Raw genomic sequence first — 22,337 nt, forward strand, 5'->3', positions numbered from 1 at the left:
ACGCAGGTAGACCTGCTTGTTTGGCCGTTTGCATTCCGGAGTCTGTGCCTCTGGCCGCGGCCTGTCGGATGGTCGTTGGGCTTCCTCGTTCGTTCAGAAATTTAGCTTACTGCGGACGCCAGCAGCCAGCGCTCCGAGAGAGCGTGGTCCACTCTGCTCTGAGGGCTTTACAGGGGCGGGCGCTATTTCCCCGCATTTTCCTCGAGGAAATGGGCACAGAGAGGTTAGTAGCGTGCTGAAGGTCACACAGCCGGCGGGTGGGCAAGTCAGGATCTTGCCCTGGGCCTGCAGCCCTGGATCTTGGGCCCCAGGGCGCGCCCTGCCTCTGTGGCTCTGCCTGTGGATCGCAGTCGCAGACTCGCTCCTTGTGGGGCCTCTAGCCTCCCAGCCTGGGGCTAATCCTGGGAGGTGCGTGGCATGGGGCGCTGGCTTTGCTGATGAGGAGACCAGACTTCAGAGGCCGTGTCACCTGGCCTGGGCCGCACAGCTGGTGCACGCCAATCTCGCGTACGCCAATCTCGCGTGCAGACGAAGCTCCAGAGGCCTGGCTGTCAGGAGAGCTCCTCCCCGAGGACACACACGCAACCTCCTGGACCCCAAGGCTTTAGACTTTTAAAACTTCCATATACAGGAAACCCCACAGGACGCAGCCAGCAGCTCGGGTCATGGGTGCACCCGTCACCGCAGCCCTGGGCTAAACAGTGAACAGGAGCTCTGTGTCTCTGTAGTCGTTACAGTTGTAGGGAATGTTCCCCGGGAAGAGTCCTTTTCAGAAGATATTTGCTGTATTTTCAACAAAGGACTCTCCAGGATGGATGAGCAACTACAAGTCAGGAAGGAAAAGGCTGACAACCCAGTTTTTTAAAAAACGGGCAAAGGACGTGAACAGACACCATGCAATGGCCCAGAGTGCACACATCATCATTTCTCCCAGGAATGGGGCGCCCGTGTCCCCAGGCGGCTGAACTTGTCACGTAGTGTTGGTGGAATGCAGAGCAGCTGGAGATCACCTGCTGCAGGTGGGTGCGTAACTGCACGGCCAAGCCGTTTGGAAAGCTGTAGCATATGCATGAGGGTCCAGAAAGTTCCAAGAGAAAGTGTGTGGATGCACCCGCCAAGGATACACCCACCGAGGCCACAGCTGCGATTTCATAGCGTGGGACCCCACTGGCAAAGACACGCTGACTGCTGTGGCCATGGTTTCTGTCCCAGCCGTCTGTTTCCATAGAAGAAGGTAACGGGCATAAGCAGTTTCCAGGAGAAATACAAATGGCCAGAGTGGAGACAGCCTACATGTCCATCAGCAACAGAAAGGATCAACAGGTTGTGGTGGGTCCATTTGGGGAATGCAGTGAGAAGCAATAACTTACAGCAACACCACCTGGGAGACGGCTGCCTCAGAGGGGGTTCCAGGATAGAACTGCTGAGCCGCCAGAGATAGTCAGCATCTTGATCTTCATGGTGGTGTGGAGTGTGTGAATAATAATTTTCATCCTTAGAAGCCACTCTTTGCACTTTGATTTTTAAATATGTTACAGTGTAGGCCGGGCACGGTGGCTCACACCTGTAATCCCAGCACTTTGGGAGGCCAAGGTGGGCGGATCACTTCAGGTCAGGAGTTTGAGACCAGCCTGGCCAACATGGTGAAACCCCATCTCTACTAAAAATACAAAAATTAACTGGGTGTGGTGGGCACCTGTAATCCCAGCTACTCCGGAGGCCAAGGCAGGAGAATGGCTTGAACCAGCGAGGTGGAGGTTGCAGTGAGCTGAGATCACGCTACCGCACTCCAGCCTGGGTGACAGTGAGACTCCGTTGACCAGGTTGGTCTTAAACTCCTGGCCTCAAGTGATCCACCCGCCTAGGCCTCCCAAAGTGCTGGGATTACAGGTGTGAGCCACAGCGCCCAGCCTGTCCTTTTTTGTTTGTGATAATGGTCACCCTAATGGATATGAGGTAGTGTCACGTGGTTTTGATTTGCATGTCACTGGTAATGATGTTGAGCATCTACTCATGTGCTTTTTGGCCATTTGCATGCCATGTTTGGAGAAACGTCTGTTCAAGGGCTTTGCCCTTTTTTTGAGACAGAGTCTCATTCTGTTGCCCAGGCTGGAGTGCGGTGGTGAGGGTGCAACCGCAACATCCGCCTTCCAGGTTCAAGCGATTCTTGTGCCTCAGCCTCCCAAAGACCTGGGATTACAAAAGTGCAGTTTGCCCATTTTTAATCGGGTTTGTTCCTGAGTTGTAGTGTTTTGTATATTCAGGATGTTAACCCCTTATGAGATAGATGGTTTGCACGTAGTCTCTTCCATTCCATAGGATATCATTTCTGTTAATGGATTCCTTTGCTGTGCAGACACTTTTTAGTTTGAGGTCATCCCATTTGTCTGTTTTTACTTTTGTTGCCCTTGCTCTTGGTGTCATGTTCAAGAAATCATTGCCAAGACCAATGTCATAAAGTCTTTCCCTATGTTTTCTTGGAAGGGTTTTATGGTTTCAAGTCTGTGTCTGGGTCTTGCGTCGGTTTTGAGTTGGCTTTTGTGTGTGATGTGAGGTAAGGGTCTACCTTTATTTGCAAGTGGATACCCAGCTTTCCCAGCGCTGCTTATTGAAGAGACCATCCTTTCCCCATTGTGCAAGAAGTTCTTGTCACCCTTGTTGAAGGTCACCTGCCTGTCACTGTCGTTTCTGGCCCTGTCCTGTCCTGGCCTGTTCTGTTCTGTTCTGTTGGTCTGTAGGTCTGTCTTTATGTCAGCATCATACTGGCTGTTGGGCTTTTTAATTCTTTTCTTGACCGTGGTAATTTATTTGCTTCTTTTTCTTACTAGTCCCTTTGCCTACTTTAAATAATTAATTTTGTTAATTTTTAGTTTTCTGTTATTTTACTTAGTTCATTAATTTCATTGCTTCCTTTATTTTTTATTTTTATTTTTTGAGATGGAGTCTTGCTGTGTCGCCCAGGCTGGAGTGCAGTGGCACAATCTCAGCTCACTGCAACCTCCACCTCCCAGGTTCAAGTGATTCTCCTGTCTCAGTCTCCTGAGTAGCTGAGATTACAGGCGCATGCCACAAGGCCTGGCCAGTTTTTTGTATTTTTTAGTAGAGATGGGGTTTCACTGTGTTGCCCGGGCTGGTTTCAAACTTCTGAGCTCAGGCAATCCACCTGCCTCGACCTCCCAAAGTGCTAGGATTACAGGCGTGAGCCACTGCACCTGGCCCATTGCTTCCTTAAATATACAAAGTGCTTAAGTTAATAAAGTTACCTGAAGGATTGAACTTTAATTTCTAATAGCATTTGGAGGTGAGGGGACTACTTGTTTTTGCTCATTTTTAGTTTTTTTTTTGCACTTGGGGTCAAATGGCGTGTCCTATGTGCTGTTACCTGAAATATATTGAGGGTTTCTTTGTTCTATAATACCTGGTCATTTTCATAACTGTGCCACAGACACTGGAAAAGCATGATGACTCCATGGGGTACAGAATTTAGAACATCCTTGTCAGATTGAGCCTGTGGTGATGTGTCTTAAGTCGTCCCTTAGTCTTTTTTTTCCTAATCAGTTTGTCAAATTTCAGAGAACCGTGTTAAAATCCCCCATTATTGTGGTTTTGAAGGTTGTTTCCAGTGTTTTTCCTTCATTTAATTCTTCCTCTGTCACTGCGCGCCTGCGGGTTCCAGGCTGCTTTTCCTTCATTTAATTCTTCCTCTGTCACTGTGCGCCTGCGGGTTCCAGGCTGCTTGACATGTTTCCTTTCCATGATGAAATGCTCATGCCTGTCGCGTGCCGCTCTGCCACTCCGCCACTCCGCGTTTGCCCACTGTGCCGCCGCTGCCCAGCACCTCCTCCTCCACCCTAGTCACTGACGGATTTGTCGTGAAAAAACACTTTTTGCTTGTGTTTTTTGTTTTGAGACATGGTGTCAGTCACCTAGGCTAGAATGCAGTGGCACAGTCATGGCTCGATGCAGCCTCGACCTCCTGGACTCAAGCAATCCTCCCACCTCAGCCTCCCAAGTAGCTGAGACAACAGGTATGCATCACTACACGAGGCTAAATTTTCCATTTTTTGTAAAGATGGTGATCTCACTATATTGCCTAGGCTGGTCTCAAACTCCTGGGCTCAAGCAATCCTCCTGCCTTGGCCTCCCAAAGTTCTGGGACTCACAGGTGTGAGCCGTTGCATCCGGCCCCAGATTTATTTTTTAAGAGATGGGGTCTTGCTGTGTTTCCCAGGCTGACCTCGAACTCCCGGGCTCAAGCAGTCCTCCCACCTCAGCCTTCCAAGTAGCTAGGAATGTAGGTATGAGCCACTCTGCCTGGCTTGTCTTGAATTTTTGTTTGTTTGTTTGTCTTTTGTTTTTTTTTGAGATGGAGTCTTGCTCTGTCGCCCAGGCTGTCATACAGCGGCACAATCTTGGCTCATTGCACCCTCCACCTTCTGGGTTCAAGCAAATTCCCCTGTCTCAGCCTCCTTAGTACCTGGGACAACTACAGGCGCACACCACTACACCCAGCTAATTTTTGTATTTTTAGTAGAAACGGGGTTTCACTATATTGGCCAGGCTGGTCTTGAATTCCTGATGTCAGGTGATCCACCCTCCTTGGCCTCCCAAAGTGCTGGGATTACAGGCCTGTGCCCAGCCGTTGATATATTTACACAGTGTTTTTGAACTGAGTTTTCTATTTCAAGAATTAATGAGCATCAAAGTCCCACACACATTAGTACATCTTTCTCTTTCTTTCTTTTTTTTTTTTTTTCCTGCCACCCAGGCCTGAGTACAGTGGTGCAATCACAGCTCACGGCAGCCTTAACCTCCCGGGCCCAAGTGATCCTGCTGCCTCAGCCTCCTCAGTAGCTGGGACTAGACCACACCCACTAATTTTTTTTTTTTTTTTTTTTCAGAGACAGAGTCTCACTATAACCTCCACCTCCCAGGTTCAAGCAATTCTGGAGTCTCAGCCTTTCAAGTATCTGGGACTACAGGTGCCCGCCACTACACACGGCTAATTTTTTTTTTTTTTTTGTATTTTAGTAGAGACAGGGTTTCACCATGTTGTCCAGGGTGGTCTCGAACTCCTAAGCTCAGGCAATCCACCTGCCTTGGCCTCCCAAAATTCTGGGATTACAGGTGTGAGCCACCACACCCGGCCTCACACCCACTAATTTTTTTGTTTGTTTGTTTGTTTTTTGAGACAGAGTCTCACTGTGTCATCCAGGCTGGAGTGCAGTGGCGTGATCTTGGCTCACTGCAATCTCTGCCTCCTAGGTTCAAGCGATTCTCCTGCCTCAGCCTCCCAAGTAGGTGGGATTACAGGCGTGCACCACCACGCCCAGCTCATTTTTGTATTTTAGTAGAGATGGGGTTTCACCATGTTGCCCAGGGTGGTCTCCATCTCCTGAGCCCAGGCCATCCACCTGTCCTAATCTCCCAAAGTGTTGGGATTACAGGTGTGAGCCACAGCACCCGGCCCCAGCCTAATTTTTAAAAAAATTTTTTGTAGGCCGGGCGTGGTGGCTCACACTTGTAATCCCAGCACTTTGGGAGGCCGAGGCGGGCGGATCACGAGGTCAGGAGATTGAGACCACGGTGAAACCCCGTCTCTACTAAAAATACAAAAAAAAATTAGCCGGGCGTGATGGCGGGCGCCTGTAGTCCCAGCTACTCGGAGAGGCTGAGGCAGGAGAATGGCGTGAACCCGGGAGGCGGAGCTTGCAGTGAGCCGAGATCGCACCACTGCACTCCAGCCTGGGCGACAGAGCGAGACTCCGTCTCAAAAAAAAAAAAATTTTTTTTTTTTATAGACTTCGTCTCTGTATTGCCCAGTTTTTTGAGACGGAGCTTCACTCTTGTTGCCCAGGCTGGAGTGCAATGCTGCGATCTCAGCTCACCGAAACCTCTGCCTCCCTGGTTCAAGCAATTCTCCTGCCTCAGCCTCTTGAGTAGCTGGGACTAGAGGCATGCACCACCACGCCCTGCAAATTTTACATTTTTAGGAAAGACGGGGTTTATCCATGTTGGTCAGGCCGTCTCGAACTCCAGACCTCAGGTGATCCGCCCGCCTTGGCCTCCCAAAGTGCTGGGAATTAACAGGTGTGAGCCACCGTGCCCAGCCTATAAGCATATTTTTTATCATTCTTTTTATTTCTAGCTCTGACGATTGTATCTTATTGAAAATCATTTAAAATCTTAGCAATTATTTTAAATTATCTTATTTTTTTCTCCCAATAATATCTATTTAAGCACCCAAATCACCAAAAATTATTTGTTTTTATCTTTAGTTGTGGGTGCATAGCGGGTGTGTATATTTATGGGGCACACGAGGTATCTTGATGCGTGCATGCAGCGTGTAACAATCACGTCAGGGTAAATGGGACATCTTTCACCTCAAGCATTTATCCTTCGTGTTACTGACACCCTCAGCTGGAAAGGGGGGCCGCGTTGTGGGTATGAACGGATGCAAGTCATAGCCACCTGAGCCTGGTGGGGCACAGCAGGGCCCCGTGGAGTCACATCACGGCCTCATGCTCGGCATAGGGGAGCACTGCTTAGGTCCATGCAGTCGCTCAGGGCCCAGGCTGCACAGCGCCCGGCCTGTTCTGCTCCAGGTACGTCCCCCGCAGCACTGTGCCGTGCTGGCAGAGGTGCACAGCGCCAGGCCTCAGTGTGCACACACAGCCCCCGTGGCACTGCCATGCTGGTAGAGATGCCAGAAGTGGGTCATCCTCTCACCCATGAGTGTCAGCTGATGCCGGCCGGCTGGCAACTTGTGTACCCAGCCCACGCTTGTCTTGCTCTAAGAGTCCTGGGACTGTTGTTGGGGGTGGTGCTGTCTGCATGGTCTGGAGGGAAGGCTGCTGGGCGTGAGCCCCTCTGTGCCCTGAGCAGGGCAGCCATGCAGTAGGGGCACGCTGCCTGGCCCTAGTGTGTCTGCAGCAGGCTGGCTGGCAGCAGGTGGCCAGTGGCTCCCCTGGGTTCAGTGCAATGGCTGCCCCAGCTGAGGGTCAGAGAGGCTTTGTCCAGGGGAGGGGGACTGGTGGGGGGCCTGGGTGTCTGGAAAGATAAGTACAGGTTGCCCCACCCCTGGTCTGCGTGGGCCGCCTGTGCACGTGCTATGGCACATCGAGGTGGGCACTGAGGTGCTGTGTCTGCTGCAGATCCGTGCCTGTATATTCCACGCTTTGCACACCTGCTGGAATTCGGGGAGAAGAACCACGAAGTGTCCATGACTGCCCTGAGGCTCCTACAGAGGATGAAGCGGGACTGGATGCACACAGGCCGGCGCCCCTCGGGCCTCTGTGGAGCAGGTACAGCGGGCCCTGCCCGCCTGGGGGATGCTGGCCTGGGTCCTGGCTTCATACTTTCCTGACTCCTGAGTGCTGGTGGGCTGTGCCGTATGTTTGCAGAGCACTGAGAGCTGCCTCCAGCCTCCTGGGGCTGACACTGGCCTGGCCCACCGGGGTCCTCAGCCCTCCAGGACCTCCTGGCTGCCCCGTTGGCCTCTGCGTGTCCTGGCATAAGGGGCAGAACCCTCAGGGCAGAGCAGCCTTGACCCCAGGTTGCCTGCTTCTGGAGTGCGGCTGCATGGCCATCCCTGCCTGTGGTCTTGTGGGGCCCGGCTCTTGACGCAGATGGTGGTGTGGCCTCTCTCATCTGAGATGCTAGGTTGTTGCTTATGAGGGTGCCACAGGGCTGTCAGGCTGTCCCCCGCCCCCAGCTGGGCGACTGTTCTAGTTGGACCTCTGTGACCCCCCAGGTTGCAGCTGTCACTCAAACTCTCACTTTGCCCTCGGTGCTGGTGGGTGGATGTGGCTGTGGCCTGGTCAACTACCCCAACCCCGGAATTGGAGCCCCAGGTCAGCAGGGCCCTCACTCCTCACCAGGGCCCTTACCCTCGTGCCCACAGAGTCCACTGTACCCAGCAGGCCAGGTACCAGCGTCCCTGCACTGCAGGATTCAGTCTACCTGAGAAGCCGTTCCATCTGGACACATGATCTCCATGTTTGCACTGGAGGTTCTGGGCCCCCTGCAGCCTTGGTGAACCTGTGTCAGCTGCCAGCTGTGGCCTCGCCCCTTTCCTGCCCAACCTGGCTCCGCATCCTCAGAATCCCCAGCTCCCATCACAAGCTGTGTTTCCTGCACAGTCATCTTAAAGTTAGTTGGTTTGCTTTGAGGGATTACGTGAAGCTCTCGGAAAACTTCGTTTTAATTTTCCTTGATTTGAAAATGGAATGGGATGCAGCCACCACCCACAATAAGATAGAGAGGGTCTCGTCATTTAGGAGTAGCCGTGCCAAGTGAGGGTCTCACTGCCTGGCACAGACACATCTTCCCAGGTCATCATCTCCCTGACCGGGATCCGCACTGTTGTCCTGGGCCACCACAGGTGTGCTGTCGCCTTCCCAGCTATGGTTGACGGGGCCCGTCTCGTTGCTTTCCAGCACTCCTGGTTGCAGCCAGAATGCATGACTTCAGGAGGACTGTGAAGGAGGTCATCAGTGTGGTCAAAGTGTGTGAGTCCACACTGCGGAAGAGGTAAGGGGCTCTCATTCATCCCATTCTCTCCATGGCATGAAGAGGCTTCGTCATTCCAGCTCAGGCCTGCTTGCCAGAGCAGGCGCCACCTCCTAGGACCCTGCTGTCCCCCTCCCCACCGCCCCGGCTGTTGGCTGGGACCTAGCCCAGCCCCGGTCGCACTATGGATTGGACATGCTGGCGGGCTGCCTCGCCTCCCTCCAGAGTTCCCTGCTAGTCCTTCTGGGGCCGGCCCTGGCCCACAGAGGCATCCTCCTCCTCTGATCCCTGTATTTTTTTTTGGGGGGGGCGGGGACAGCTTCGCTCTGTCACCCAGGCTGGAGTGCAATAGCGCGATCTCGGCTCACTGTAACCTCTGCCTCCCGGGTCCAAGAGATTCTCCTGCCTCAGCCTCCTGAGTAGCTGGGATTACAGGCGTGTGCCACCACACCTGGCTAATTTTTTAGTAGAGATGGGGTCTCATCATGTTGGTCATGCTGGTCTTGAACTCCTGACCTCATGATCTGCCCGTCTCGGCCTCCCAAAGTGCTGGGATTACAGGCGTGAACCACCGCGCCCTGTGTTTCTAAGTTGAGGTGGAGGGTGATGTGTCAAGTTGCCCTAAGTCACAAACAGGCAGGAGGCTGTCTTTGACGTCAGAAGCCTGGTCCGTCTCCTTTTTGGTGTGACCCATCCTGGACTTTGAGAGCCCAAGTGACCCCTGTCCCAGTGAGAAGCCAGGATTCCACAGGAGGTCCCCACATCAATGAAATGATGGCGCAGCAAGCCAGGCAGGCAGGGGCGGGGCTTTGCAGCCCTGCTTTGCTGGGTGGTATTCGTCGGGGTTCCTCACAGCTCACCTGCACCGGCAGCCCTGTTTCATAGACTTTGACAAGGTAAATGTGACAGTGGAGTTGCTGCAACCTGTAACTGCTGTGACAGTTATCACAAATCTTAAACACAGGGCTGCTGTTTTTCAGCTGAGATTGTGTCTTGTGGCATTTTCCAAAAGCAGCTGTAAAGTATTTCACTTTAGACATCTGACCGTTGATTCTGTAAAAAACCTTTGATTAAACATGTTGGAGGTTGTGTAGCGTGTAGAGGCATTCGTAAGAACTGAGCCCCATGGCTCACAGGCCTGCAGGGCGCCTTCCTGCCCAACTGCCAGATGCTGAGGTTCTAGCCCAGCCTTCTCTCCTCAGGCCTTCTGAGTCTTCCGCCTAGGATTGGGGTCCTCTGTGAGTGATGAGGGTGCCTGTGGGCTTTTCTCCTAGTGAGCACAGGTCCGGGCAGGATCGGGTAGGGGTGGAGAAGCCGCCAGAAGGGACCTGGGCGCCAAGGAGCAAGGCCTGAGTGCCAGGCCCCGTGGAGGAACGTCTGGCAAGCACAGTTCATTTATTTGTTTTTATTTTTATTTATTCATTTTTTTGACACAGAATTTCGCTCTTGCCGCCCAGGCTGGAGTACAGGGGCATGATCTCGGCTCACTGCAAGCTCCGCCTCCTGGATTCAAGCGATTCTCCGGCCTCAGCCTCCCGAGTAGCCGAGATTAGAGGCTCCCACCACCATGCCCAGCTAATTTTTGTTATTTTTAATAGAGACAGGGTTTCACCATGTTGGCCTGGCTGGTCTCAAACTCCTGACCTCAGGTGATCCTACCACTTCGGCCTCCCACATGCTGGGATTACAGGCATGAGCCACTGCGCCTGGCCTTTTATTTTATTTTTTATGTATTTTTTGAGACAAAATCTCACTCTGCTGCCCAGGCTGGAGGGCAGTGGCGCTATCACAGCTCATTACAGCCTCAACCTCCTGGGCTCAAGCGATTCTCCCTGACCTCAGCCTCCCAAGTAGCAGAAACTGCAGGTGTGCACCACCATGCCTGGCTAATTTTTTTTTTTTTTTTTGGCGGGGGTAGAGACAGAGTCTCACTGTGTTGCCTAGGCTGGTCTCGAAGTCTTGGACTCAAGCAATCCACCCACTTTGGGCTCCCAAAGCGCTAGGATCACAGGTGTGAGCCACGCCCAGGCGGAAGCTCAGTTTTAAACAGCTGTTTTCAGAGCCACCAGCTCCATTTCCCATGTCCGGCTCCATTTTAGGCTCACGGAATTTGAAGACACCCCCACCAGTCAGTTGACCATTGATGAGTTCATGAAGATTGACCTGGAGGAGGAGTGCGACCCCCCCTCGTACACAGCTGGGCAGAGGAAGCTGCGGATGAAGCAGGTAGCTTGGCGTTGGTGTCTGTCTGTGCTGGGCTTGTCAGCCTTGAGGGGAAGCCGCACACCCCGACTGGGGTGGTAGCAGAGCTGGTGCCATCCCAAGGCCTCATAGCCGCTCTTCAGTGCTATGACCAGCCAGAGCCCGAGGCTCCGGGATGCAACTCACACAGACTCTGGGAAGTGCCACCTCTTCCCGTGGGGGACACAGGCCCATAGCTCCACCTCCACCGCTGCGTACCCCTAAGTTCTAGCAGCCTGTGGTCCCTGGGGCCTATGGGGCACCCCGGAGACTGCGCTGTGCACCAGGGCCTCCCTTCACTAAGCCTCTCGCCTTGTTCCCTTTCAGCTTGAACAAGTCCTGTCAAAAAAACTGGAGGAGGTTGAAGGTAACCAACTCATCTTCCCATACAATGCTTCTGTTTTGTTGGGAAAATTGATTTTCTGCTGACTTTTTGCTTTTAACTTATGACTTCAGGTGAAATATCCAGTTACCAGGATGCAATTGAGATTGAACTAGAAAACAGCCGGCCAAAGGCCAAGGGGGGCCTGGCCAGCCTGGCGAAAGATGGTGAGTCCACTGTGCTCGGCCACTATTCAGACCTTTAAAATGTGCTAGAGTCTCAGCAGATCTCTTCAGGATCAGAAAAAGACCTGGAAAGGGAAGGGGATTATCTACAGAATGTAAGTTTGCCACTGGTCATGGTGGCTCACGCCTGTAATCCCAGCACTTTAGGAGGCTGAGGCGGGCGGATCATGAGGTCAAGAGATTGAGACCAGCCTGGCCAACATGGTGAAACCCTGTCTCTACTACAAATACAAAAATTAGCTGAGCATGGTGGTGCGTGCCTGTAGTCCCAGCTCTGCGGGAGGCTGAGGCAGGAGAATCACTTGAACCTGGAAGGTGGAAGTTGCAGTGAGCCAAGATGGCACCACTGCACTCCAGCCTGGGCGACAGAGCGAGACTCTGTCTCAAAAAAAAAAAAAAAAAAAAAAAAAGAATGTAAGTTTCCCCTACAAAAGACAGCTTTGCAGGGCCATTTCAAAATATGTCAAAGACACTTTGGGGTAAAATACTTTGCTTTCTTTCAGGGCCTGCTACCTGTCGCTGATGTTGTACTAGAGTCAGGTTGGAATTTGGTGTCTGTTGCTACAAAGTCTGGCCAATCATCAGATCTCTGTTTTGATGTTAATGCTGATGAGCTGCGCCTGAACCCTAAAGGGAGGGTGTATAAGACGGTATAATGAGGCGTGTCTGACCCCGCCCCCTCTTCCCATCATGGTCTGAACTAGCTTTTCAGGTTTCTTTGGAATCTCCTTGGCCAAGAGAAGGGATCCATTCGGTTGGTTGTGGGGCTTAGAATTTTGTTTTTGATTTGTATTCTGTACTGTGTTTTTTCACTTGGGGGTTAGTAGGAGCCACGAGAGGGCCTGAGAGCAGAGGCAGGTGGTGGGGAGGCTGTTGCAGGAACCCAGCCTGGTCGAACTCTGGAGGTACTTTTGGAGCAGAGCCAACAGTCCAGGGAATGTGGCAGCCGGAGCCCCCAAGGCTCCTGGCACCTACGGCCTGGGCCCACTTGCCCGGGAAGGGGTTTCTAAGAGGCTGCTCTGTCCAGAGGTCATCGCCCACTGACATCTGCTCTCGGGATCAGGTGCTTTCCCCCAAGAAGCCATTCCTCACCATGGGGACCCCTCCAGGACTCAGTGCTAGCCAGGAATTTTATATTGGAACACATTCAGAAAGCAATCTAAGACTAGGGAGTGGGTCAAGCATGGTGGTTCATGCCTGTAATCGCACACTTTGGGAGGCAAATACAGGAAGATTGCTTGAGCGGAGTTCAAGACCAGCCTGGTTAGCATAGTGAGACCCCATCTCTACAAAAAATAAAAAAAATTAGCCGGGTGTGGGAGTGTGCGCCTGTAGCTGCTCGGGAGGCTGAGGCTGGAGGATCATTTGAACCCAGGAGTTCGATGTGCAGTGAGCTATGATTGCACCACTGTATTCCAGCCTGGGCAGCAGAGCCAGACTCTGTCCCCAGTACACACACACAAAAAATCTAGAGTGGGATGTTTTAAGATGAGTTTTGCCAACCTTAAAGGAAGAAGCAGAGGCAAAATTAATCTACATAATTTATTTGGGTCAAGCTTGAGGATTGCAGCTGGGGAGGACATATCACATTGCACTGAATATACACTCTGGTGAGCAGCAGTTACACATGGACTTTTTCTTTTTTTTGGAGACAGAGGCTCACTCTGTCACCCAGGCTGGAGTTGCAGTTGCATAATCTCAGCTCACCACAACCTCCACCCTCTAGTTTGAAGCAATTCTCCTGCGTCAGCCTCCCGAGTAGCTGGGACTACATGGAATACGCCACCACGCCCAGCTAATTTTTGTATTTTTTGTAGAAACGGGGAAACGGGGTTTTGCCACATTGGCCAGGCTGGTCTCGAACTCCTGACCTCAAGTGATCTGCCCACCTTGGCCTCCCAAAGTGCGGGATTACAGGAGTGAGCCATCCTGCCCAGCTACAGATGGATTTTTAAAGGCAAGAAGGGACAGTGATTGGATAGATACAAAGTTGTTTGTCAGGAATTCTCATCGGCCTACAATAGTAACGTTCATTCGTGGTTGGCTGTACGTCGTTAAACTATTGGGTGCGGCATTATTAGGTTAGTTTGGAGCTACTTGTGGCAACAGCAAGCGGTTTCAAGAAATGAACACGTAGCTCAAGGGGGAGGGTTCACATTCCTCCCGTGAAAGTTCCTTTCTCAGTCTTTTAAATTTACCGTTGGGTGATTCTTAACAGCTTTATTGAGGTGTAATTGCCTTACGAAAACTGCTCATGTTTAAAATGCGCCCTTTAATTTCTGAACTTTGACGTCTGCACACACCTGTGAAGCCATAGTGACAACCAAGAAACCCACAGATCTGTGGCTCCTGCGGGGTCCACAGGCCCTTGGTCACCACCCCCCTCCTGCCCCAGGCCACCAGTGAGCTACTTTTTGTCACTATAAATTAGTTGTATTCTGTAGAATTCCGTAGGAGTAGGATCACAGTGTATGGTTTTCCCTTCGGCTTTTTTCACAGTGTAATTATGTTGAGTCATGTGTCAGTGGTTTGTTCGTTTGTATTGTGACGTGCCAGTCGGTAGTCCTTCAGCACGCTGAGGGTGTGTGTTGAGTCTTGCGTTAATGGTTTGTTCGTTTGTATTGTGACGTGCCAGTCGGTAGTCCTTCAGCACGCTGAGGGTGTGTAGCCATTCATCTGTTGGAGGACATTGCACGTTTGGGGCTGTTTCAGATGTGCTCCTGAATGCTCGTGTACAAGTCCTTTTGTGGATGTTGATTTCCTTTTGGGTCAGTTGCTGAGGAGTGAAATTGCTGGGTTATGTGAAAGGCAAGTGTGTATGTCTTCTTTTGTTGTTTTTGAGACAGGGTCTTACTCCGTCACCTAGGCTGGAGTGTAATAGTTCCATCATAGCTCACTGCAGTGTCAACCTCCTGGGCTCAAGCGACCCTCCCATCTCAGCCTCCCAAGTAGCTGGGACTGCAGGCGGGCACCACCCCACCCAGATAGTTTTTACATTTCTTTGTAGAGACAGGATCTTGATATGTTGCCCAGGCTGGTCTGAAACTCCTGGGCTCAAGTGGGCGGCCACGAACTTGCCTGTCTTTAAGAAATGATTAGGTTGTCAGCTGGGCACGGAGCCTCACACCTGTAATCCCAGTGCTTTGGGAGGCTGAGGTAGGTGGATCGCAGGGTCAGGAGATCAAGACCATCCTGGCTAACACAGTGAAACCCCATCTTTACTAAAAATACAAAAAATTAGCCAGACGTGGTGGCAGGTGCCTGTAGTCCCAGCTACTCGGGAGGCTGAGGCAGGAGAATGGCGTGTTCCCCCCTGCCTGGGAGGTGCGGCCTGGTTTTCTTTTCAGGGCTAGACATTCTGATGGTTGTGAAGGAGGAGCTTGGGTGGTTTCATTTGCATTTCCTTCAGGACTGGAGGTCTTTGTATATGTTCGTTTACCAATATGTCGTCTTCGCCGGAGCCTTTGTTCAGATCTTTTTCCCATTTTTTAATTGGGTTGTGTTTTCTTGTGAAGTTTTGGGAATTCTTCATCTGTTCTAGATTTAAGTCCTTTATCAGTTATGAGATGTGCAGATAAGCCTGTGGGCTGTCTTCATTGTCTTAACAATGTCTTTCAAAGGGCAGTTCTTAATTTTTTGGAAATCCGTTTTATCAGTGTTTTATGGATTCTGCTTTTAGAACCATTAGAAACGTTTGCCTTATCCCAGGCCACGAAGTTTTTCTTTTACGTTTTTGTCTGAAATGTCTGTACTTTAACTCTTCCCCCTAGGTCTGTGATCTGCTTTGAGCTAACTTCCGTGTGCAGTGCGAGGTGTGGGCTGAGGCTTGTTCTTTGGCACCTGACCTCCAGGCACCGTGCACTGACAGCCGTTCTATGGGTTACCTGGCAGCTTGATAGCATTGTTTTTTGTCACAAAAGTGGGCATCCTGGCCGTCTGCCTGGTTAACAGGTGGTGTGTGGATTGTGTACACCTAGGATCCACCGAGGACACCGCATCCAGCTTGTGTGGTGAGGAGGACACGGAGGACGAGGAGCTGGAGGCCGCAGCCAGCCACCTGAACAAGGACTTATACCGGGAGCTCCTTGGCGGTGCCCCCGGCAGCTCGGAAGCAACAGGAAGCCCCGCGTGGGGCGGCAGACCTCCAGCCCTGGGGTCCCTTCTGGACCCCCTCCCCACTGCAGCCAGCCTGGGCATCTCAGACTCCATTCGCGAATGCATCTCCTCTCAGAGCAGCGACCCCAGTGAGTTCTGATGGGGCCCTGGGGGGCGCTGAGGTCATCGGGAGAGCTTTCAGGCGTGTCCCTCTCGTGGGGAGAGCCAGATGCTGCCATCCTCTGTCGGGAGGTGTGGTGTTCTCAAGCGGTGGGTTTGGGTGGTGGCACCACCAGTCCCCCCAATGGGGCTGTGTGGACGTCAGTGGTCCTGGCGTGAAGAACTGGGTGTGTGCCGACGCCAGAATGCAGTGAGTCTCGTCACCCTCACTGGGACCGCCTTCAGGTCACGGGCCACGGAGAGTGGAGCCCACAAGTTGTGTCCAGGAGTCCCATGGGGCGGCTCCACCCCGCATCTGCTTGTCCAACATGGTCAGGGGAGTGTCACTTGCTGAGCTTGGGCACGGCAATGACGAGGCACCCCTGCCCCATAGTGCCCAGGCCAGGCCACCGTGCCCATCTTGCTCCCCCCCCGACCCTGCCCATTTGGCTGGGAGCTCTAGGAGAAAGGTGGTTCCCGTCCCCCATCCCTGCCAGGACAGGCTTCCCTGGCTGAGAGCCTAGACCTTCCTGCAGCGCTTCACCCTCCTGGCCTCTGTGAGGAGCCAGACGAATGTTTATCAAGTGACCTCTGGACCAGGGGTGGAGACAGTCCTGATGGTTGGGGGCTGCTGTGTGGGTGGAACCCAGGCGAGTCACACAGAGCAACGGGCAGAGGGGACGTGCACAGGCCCTGGGGCAGCCAGTGGCACAGTGACCCTGAGCAGAAAGGGCCATTCTGGCTGGGGCTGAGGAAGGGCCGTGGGGGGCCTTGAGGGCTGCCTGTGGGTGCTGAGAGGAGCCATCTCAGGCCTCGGCAGCGTGGCAGGAGAGCACCTCAGACAGTCTGGCCCTGTGCTGGAGTTGACTTGGCGGCATGGGGCAGGCAGCTATGGCGTGGGGCTGTGGCAAGGAGAGGCTGTCCCAGTTCCAGGCTGTGCAGATGCTGTCTGGACCATGTGGGGCTGGGCAGGGGTGACAGGCAGGTTTTGGGGTGTCCTGAGCATGATCATGGAAGGCTCCCTCAGGCCTGGACTCCGGAATCATTTCTATCCCCAGACCTGTGGGCTCAGTGATGGAGAGCTGGCTCCCCCGAGCACAGACCCCCGTCTCACTCCGTGGCCTGGCCTTTCCTCCCTGCCCAGCTTTTGTGCCCTCCCTCGGTCTTTGGGGCCTGACAGCCTCTGTCTCCTGATCTTAAAAAGTTGCTTTCTTACAAAAAACACAGAAGTGCTGGGGTTTTCCTTTGTAGCTTCAGTTTAGCGTTCTGCTGGCTTCACTTAGCATCCTGAGCTAAGCATTTAACGAGGTGTGGCCATGTGGGCAAACAGGGCGCGACCCACCAGTGCAGAGGAGGGGACGGGGTTCTGGAAGGCCCTTAGCCCAGACCCAGGGTCCTGAGCCAGCCCAGGTGGTGGCCGTGCTCCTGTAATCAGAGCTGGCCCTGAGTGACGCTGATTCTGTGCTTCCCTCCAGAAGATGCTTTGGGAGACGGCGAGCTGGACCTCAGTGGCATTGACGACCTGGAGATTGACAGGGTAAGTGGCAGCACCCCTTCCCAGGAGGGACTGGGCTTGGGAGGGCGCTGCAGCCCAAGGAGCCCTGAGTGGCCGGGCGGGGTTGGCCACCTCCCCTGCCCAGAGCCCAGCCCGCTGGGTGAAGTGGGCTCCTGGCCTTCTAGCCATTGTTCCCGGGACCCACCCCCGGACTCTCTTATCCAGTGTTGGCTCTGGGGCGGCCTGTCGAGAGGCCCCTGGCTTTGCACCTGGCCCTTGCGGCCCTCTGGGCACGTAGCCTGCGGCAAGCACACATCACACAGATAGCACCAGGGTCAGCCCCTCGAGGGGTCTCTAGACACAAGAGGGCACCCACTGACTCCACATGCGCTGTGCGCCCCCAAACCCCAGGGCTTCCAGCCGTTGGGACCAGCTCTTTGCAGTTTATCTCAACATACTTGCACTCTGTCAGGCAGGAAGTCTTCTTCCCTGATTTCATGGCCACGTGGTGCCTCAGACCCCTCCAGCCTGGCCCATCTGTACCTGAGTGGGAGGCTCTCACCGTCACTTGGCCCCTTTGTGGGGACCTGTGGCCTGCACTCTGGCTGGCCAGGGTCCTGGTGCCGGTGGGGCTTGCAAGCTGCCCTAGAGGGTCTCACACATGTGGCCTGCGTGGTTGACAGGCAAAGGAGCAACAGGTCCCCAACTCACCCCGAGCGGTGAGGCCTCAGCCCAGGCTCCGCACTAAATAGAGGCTGCCCTGGGTTCCCCTTCCTCTAATGGTGGACATACTTCCCGCTGGCCAGCGCGACCTTAGCATGCCCCGGTGTGCGAAGGCTAAAAGCCAGCCCCACTTCCCTGTGCTCGCCCAGTACATCCTGAACGAGTCGGAAGCCCGTGTGAAGGCCGAGCTGTGGATGAGGGAGAACGCCGAGTACCTGCGGGAACAGAGGGGTAAGTGCCACCTGCCCGCACTCACACGCAGGACGCACAGTCCCCAGGCCTGGGGCGTGGGCCCTCAGTGACGCTGGCCCCTTTTCTGAACTTTTAGAAAAAGAAGCAAGAATAGCCAAAGAGAAGGAGCTCGGCATCTACAAGGAGCACAAGGTGGGCACCTGTGACGCTGGGCCTGGCCTTCTTGGGGGTCTCCAGGTTGTGGGGGGCAAATGTCTCTGGAATGTCCCTTCCCCATGTGACAGGAGGGGCTAGGTCCCAGGGCAGGCAGCCGGAGGTCATGTGCTCTGGACCCCAGACCCACATCCCTAACCACCAGGTCCTGACCCGTGCTGGCCACAGGCACCTAGCCGTCGGCCTCACCTTGGAGGGCGTGTGCTCAGCCTTGGGGTAACCTTCTGGATGCAGCACCGGGGCAGACTGTTGAGACTCGGGGCTGGACGCTGGGGTCCCTGCCTGTGTAACTGGGGTTTGCTCTTCTGACGACCTGGGAAAGTCCGACTGTAATGCCTCCCTGCCTTGTGGTCGTCACGGTGACTTGGCTCTGCCGGCTTACTCTGGTGGAATGTGCCTTCAGCCTCGTGGTGCAGGCGGCAGTGGTTGAGCCTCCGAGTGACTGAGCAGGAGAGAACACAGGGAGCCAGTTCCCTGCCTGCGAGACTGGGGTCCCTTGGACCAAGCTGGAGGTGGCTGAGATGGCAGATGTGGGGCTACCCACTCAGGAGGACCCGGGTAGCTTGTGGTCAGAGAGTTAGGAGCCCAGGGACTCCACCCCGCCCAGCAGCACGTCCCAGGCCTTGCTGGGCCACACGGGAAGGTCATGGTGCAGTGGGGGGCAGCAGGGGTGGTGCAGGCTGATTGCCCTGAAGTGGTCTGTGGCTCCAGCTCCTAGAGTGAGATCTAGGGTCTTCGGGCAGCTGGGGCCTTTGACGTGGGCCGTGGTGCTGGGATGGATTGTCTGTCTTCACTGAGTAGCCATCTCTGCTGCAGCCCTCACAGTGCAGCAGCACATCGCCCTGCCGTGTGCATGTGGCCCTGCCCTGTGTGGGACCCAGGGGCAGCAGGGCCCTGGGCACCTGTGGCATGTTTGCTGCTGTTGCTGTCTGGAGGCCCTGCCAGCACCCATGCCAGCCCACGTTCCCCACTCGCCTGGGAGGGCAGAATTTGACGTGGGCAGGCCCAGAGAGTGCCAGGCTGGCCCACATTCTGGGAGGAGGAGGCAGGAGCAGCCCTTCTGAGGGCCTGAGCCAGGCCTCACCCGCCTGCACTCCTGGCCTCACATGGAGCCCCTGATGGTTGAGTGCAGTGGGCGTGACTCATGGGAGGCATATTCTTGCGTGTTTCCATCAAGCCCAAGAAGTCTTGCAAGCGAAGGGAGCCAATTCAGGCCAGTACCGCCAGGGAGGCCATCGAGAAGATGCTGGAGCAGAAGAAGATCTCCAGCAAGATCAACTACAGCGTGCTCCGGGGCCTCAGCAGCGCCGGCGGAGGCAGCCCACACCGGGAGGATGTGCAGCCCGAGCATAGCACCAGTGCCAGGAAGCTGTCACGAAGGAGGACGCCGGCCAGCAGAAGTGGGGCTGACCCTGTGACCAGTGTGGGGAAAAGGTACCATCCTGTCCTGAGCGGCTGGGTTAGGGCAGGAGTCCAGGGCGGGCAGAGGCCCATGGCTTTGGGTCCTGGAGGTGCTGGGGGCCAGCCGGGGCCACCGAAGTGCCTGGAGTGTCATTTGCCACCTGCATGCTGGGGACCGGTGGGCCATCTCCGGCACATTGACAGCGTCTCAACTCTCCTTGGCCTGGCGGGCTGTGAGCCGACGGGCTGGTCCGGCTGTCAGAGGGGTCCTGCAGCCTAGGCTCTGTTTTGTCCCAAGGAGGGCCTGGGACAATCAGTGGGGTCGGCCCCTTCTCCAGCCTGGGTTGGGGAAGAAGAGCCCCCAGCCCTGCCGCCGTGTGCCTGCTCTGCGCACCCTGGCTGCATTGCCGTCTCTGCCAAGGTGGTGGGTGAGAGTGGCGCACTGCTGAGGAAGAAGGATGTGGGTGGAGAACGTGGCTGAGGGACGGTCAAAGGCGGGATGTGCTGGCCTCAGCCCACTGGGTCACGAGGCTCTGCAGCTCCATGCAGGGCCGCCTTGGAGTGGGTTGGCCTCTGCACGGCTTGCCGCTGGGTGGCGGCTGCAGGCTCTCCTGACGAGGCCACGGGCGGCTGGGCTCACCTGCTGCGTCTCAGGGGCCTGTGGCTGGTCCATGGGTCCCTCTGGCAGTGGAGATGGGGTTGGCGGCTTAGCTTCTGGGTCCGCCCTTTGGTGGTTCTGACCTTCACTCCGCCCCAGCGAGTCTCTGGGCTGGGAGCGTCTGCCGGTCCTGCTGCTCCCTGGGATCTCTTGCCTTGTCTCCAGCTGCTTCTGCCTGTGGGGCAGTGCTGACCCTCGGCAACCCCGTCAGGGCCTCCTGTTGTTTGCGGTATTTGCGATGGTTTCTCCTTGGCCTTTTGAGCTGCTAGGCTGGCCACTCCACCCCGTGAGAGTCGGCTGTGCTGTGGCCCTGCCCCTGCCCTGCCTTGGGGTGCCCAGGTGCTGCTCTGTGAGGGAGCCTGACCCCTTTGCAGGCTGGTGCTTCTCAGCCGGCATCTCAGCCCCTCAGGAGGGCCGCATGGGCTGTCTCCTCCACATCAGCCACACAGTGGTCCTTTGGGGGTGCATTCCTAGCACAGCTCCTGGCATACGTAGGAGGTCCGTGGGGCAGAGGTGAAGTCAGGGCAGCACTCTCAGGTCGGATCTGAGGCCTTAGTCTCCGTGTCCTCTGCCTGCCCAGCCAGCCTCTGTCAGCGCTGGGGGTGGTCCTGTCCCAGTTGGGTGATTCTGGTGCCTGGTTACAGGGTTCACAGCCTCCTCTGTCACATTTGACCAGCTGGCCCAGACAGGGCCCAGGTGTGCATGTGTGTCTCTCTGTGTGTGTATACACGTACATGCAGTGCGTGTATGCCTCTATCTGTGTGCATGCGGTGTGTGTGTGCATGCAGTGTGTGCCTGTGTCTGTGCACATGCAGTATTTATGTGCGTGTGTGTGCCTGTATCTGTGTATGCAGTGTGTGTGTGCATGTGCATATGTGCTTGTGTCTATGCATGTAGTGTGTGTGTGCATGTGTGTGTGTGCCTGTGTCTGTGTGCATGCAGTGTGTACCTGTGTGTGCATGCAGTGTGTGTGCATGTGTGTGCCTGTGTATGCATGCAGTGTGTGTGCCTCTGTGCATGCAGTGTGTGTGCATGTGCCTGTGTGCATGCAGTGTGTGTGCATTGTGTCTGTGCATGCAGTGTGTGTGTGCTTGTGTCTGTGTGCACGCAGTGCGTGCATGTGTGTGTACCTGTGTCTGTGTGCATGCAGTGTGTGCCTGTGTGTGCATGCAATGTGTGTGCCTGTGTGTGCCTGTGTATGCATGCAGTGTGTGTGTGCCTGTGTGCATGCAGTGTGTGTGTGCATGTGCCTGTGTGCATGCAGTGTGTGTGCATTGTGTGTCTGTGTGCATACAGTGTGTGTGCGCTTGTGTCTGCACGCAGTGCATGCATGTGTGTGCCTGTGTCTGCATGCAGTGCATGTGTGCCTGTGTGTATGCAGTGTGTGTGCCTGTATCTGTGTGCATGCAGTGTATGTGCATGTGCATGTGTGCCTGTATCTGTATGCATGCAGTGTGTGTTTGCGCCTGTGTCTGTGTGCATGTGTGCCTGTGTATGCCTGCAGCACGTGTGTGCATGTGTGTGCCTGTGTGTGCATGCAGTGTGTGTGCATGTGTGCCTGTGTCTGTACCTGCAGTGTATGTGTGCATGTGTGTGTGCCTGTGTCTATGCATGCAGTGCATGCATGTGTGCTCGCGTCTGTGCATGCAGTGCGTATGCACACAGTACGTGTGTGCGTTGGTGCACTGAGTACATGTGTGTGTGCATGTGTTCCTGTCTGCACACAGCACATCTGCATGCCTGTGTGTGTGCACAGTGTGTGCCTGTATGTGCGACTGCACACAGTGTGTGTGCATGTGTGTGTAAGTTTTTGTGTGCAAGTGCAGGTGTGCATGCCTATGTGTGTCTCTGTGCATGCAGTGTGTGTGCATGCAACACATGTACCTGTGTGTCTACACAATGTGGTGCGCAGGTCTGTGTCTCTGTGTACGTGTGTGCATACCTGTGTCTGTATACACAGTATGTGTTTCTCTGTGTGCATGGGGCATGTGTGTCTTAAGTCTCTCAACTGTGTGCAGTGTGTGTGCACGTCTGTGAGTCTGTGTGCGCACACATCTGCATGTTCATGCACTGCTTCCTGCG

General features: G+C 54.6%; 1 protein-coding gene across 7 annotated transcripts in view; it reads left to right on the top strand.

The window, feature by feature from the left end:
- The window catches only part of BRF1 (BRF1 RNA polymerase III transcription initiation factor subunit), a 78,979-nt gene that overhangs the window by 50,923 nt on the left and 5,719 nt on the right, over positions 1–22,337 (top strand). Inside the window, exons 1-11 of one of the 7 annotated variants that reach the window (XM_058429951.1) lie at positions 202–223; positions 7,155–7,304; positions 8,439–8,532; positions 10,611–10,737; positions 11,080–11,119; positions 11,209–11,301; positions 15,297–15,563; positions 17,049–17,110; positions 17,941–18,022; positions 18,120–18,175; positions 19,374–19,630. In XM_058429951.1, the coding sequence (XP_058285934.1) occupies positions 7,223–7,304; positions 8,439–8,532; positions 10,611–10,737; positions 11,080–11,119; positions 11,209–11,301; positions 15,297–15,563; positions 17,049–17,110; positions 17,941–18,022; positions 18,120–18,175; positions 19,374–19,630 (1,160 nt within the window). In that variant the 5' untranslated portion in view covers positions 202–223; positions 7,155–7,222. The other 6 variants (XM_032179633.2, XM_032179632.2, XM_032179631.2 and 3 more) reach the window with 6 other exon arrangements.

Source organism: Hylobates moloch, unplaced genomic scaffold, assembly GCF_009828535.3.
Source record: "Hylobates moloch isolate HMO894 unplaced genomic scaffold, HMol_V3 SCAFFOLD_16, whole genome shotgun sequence".
Lineage (NCBI taxonomy): Eukaryota > Metazoa > Chordata > Mammalia > Primates > Hylobatidae > Hylobates > Hylobates moloch.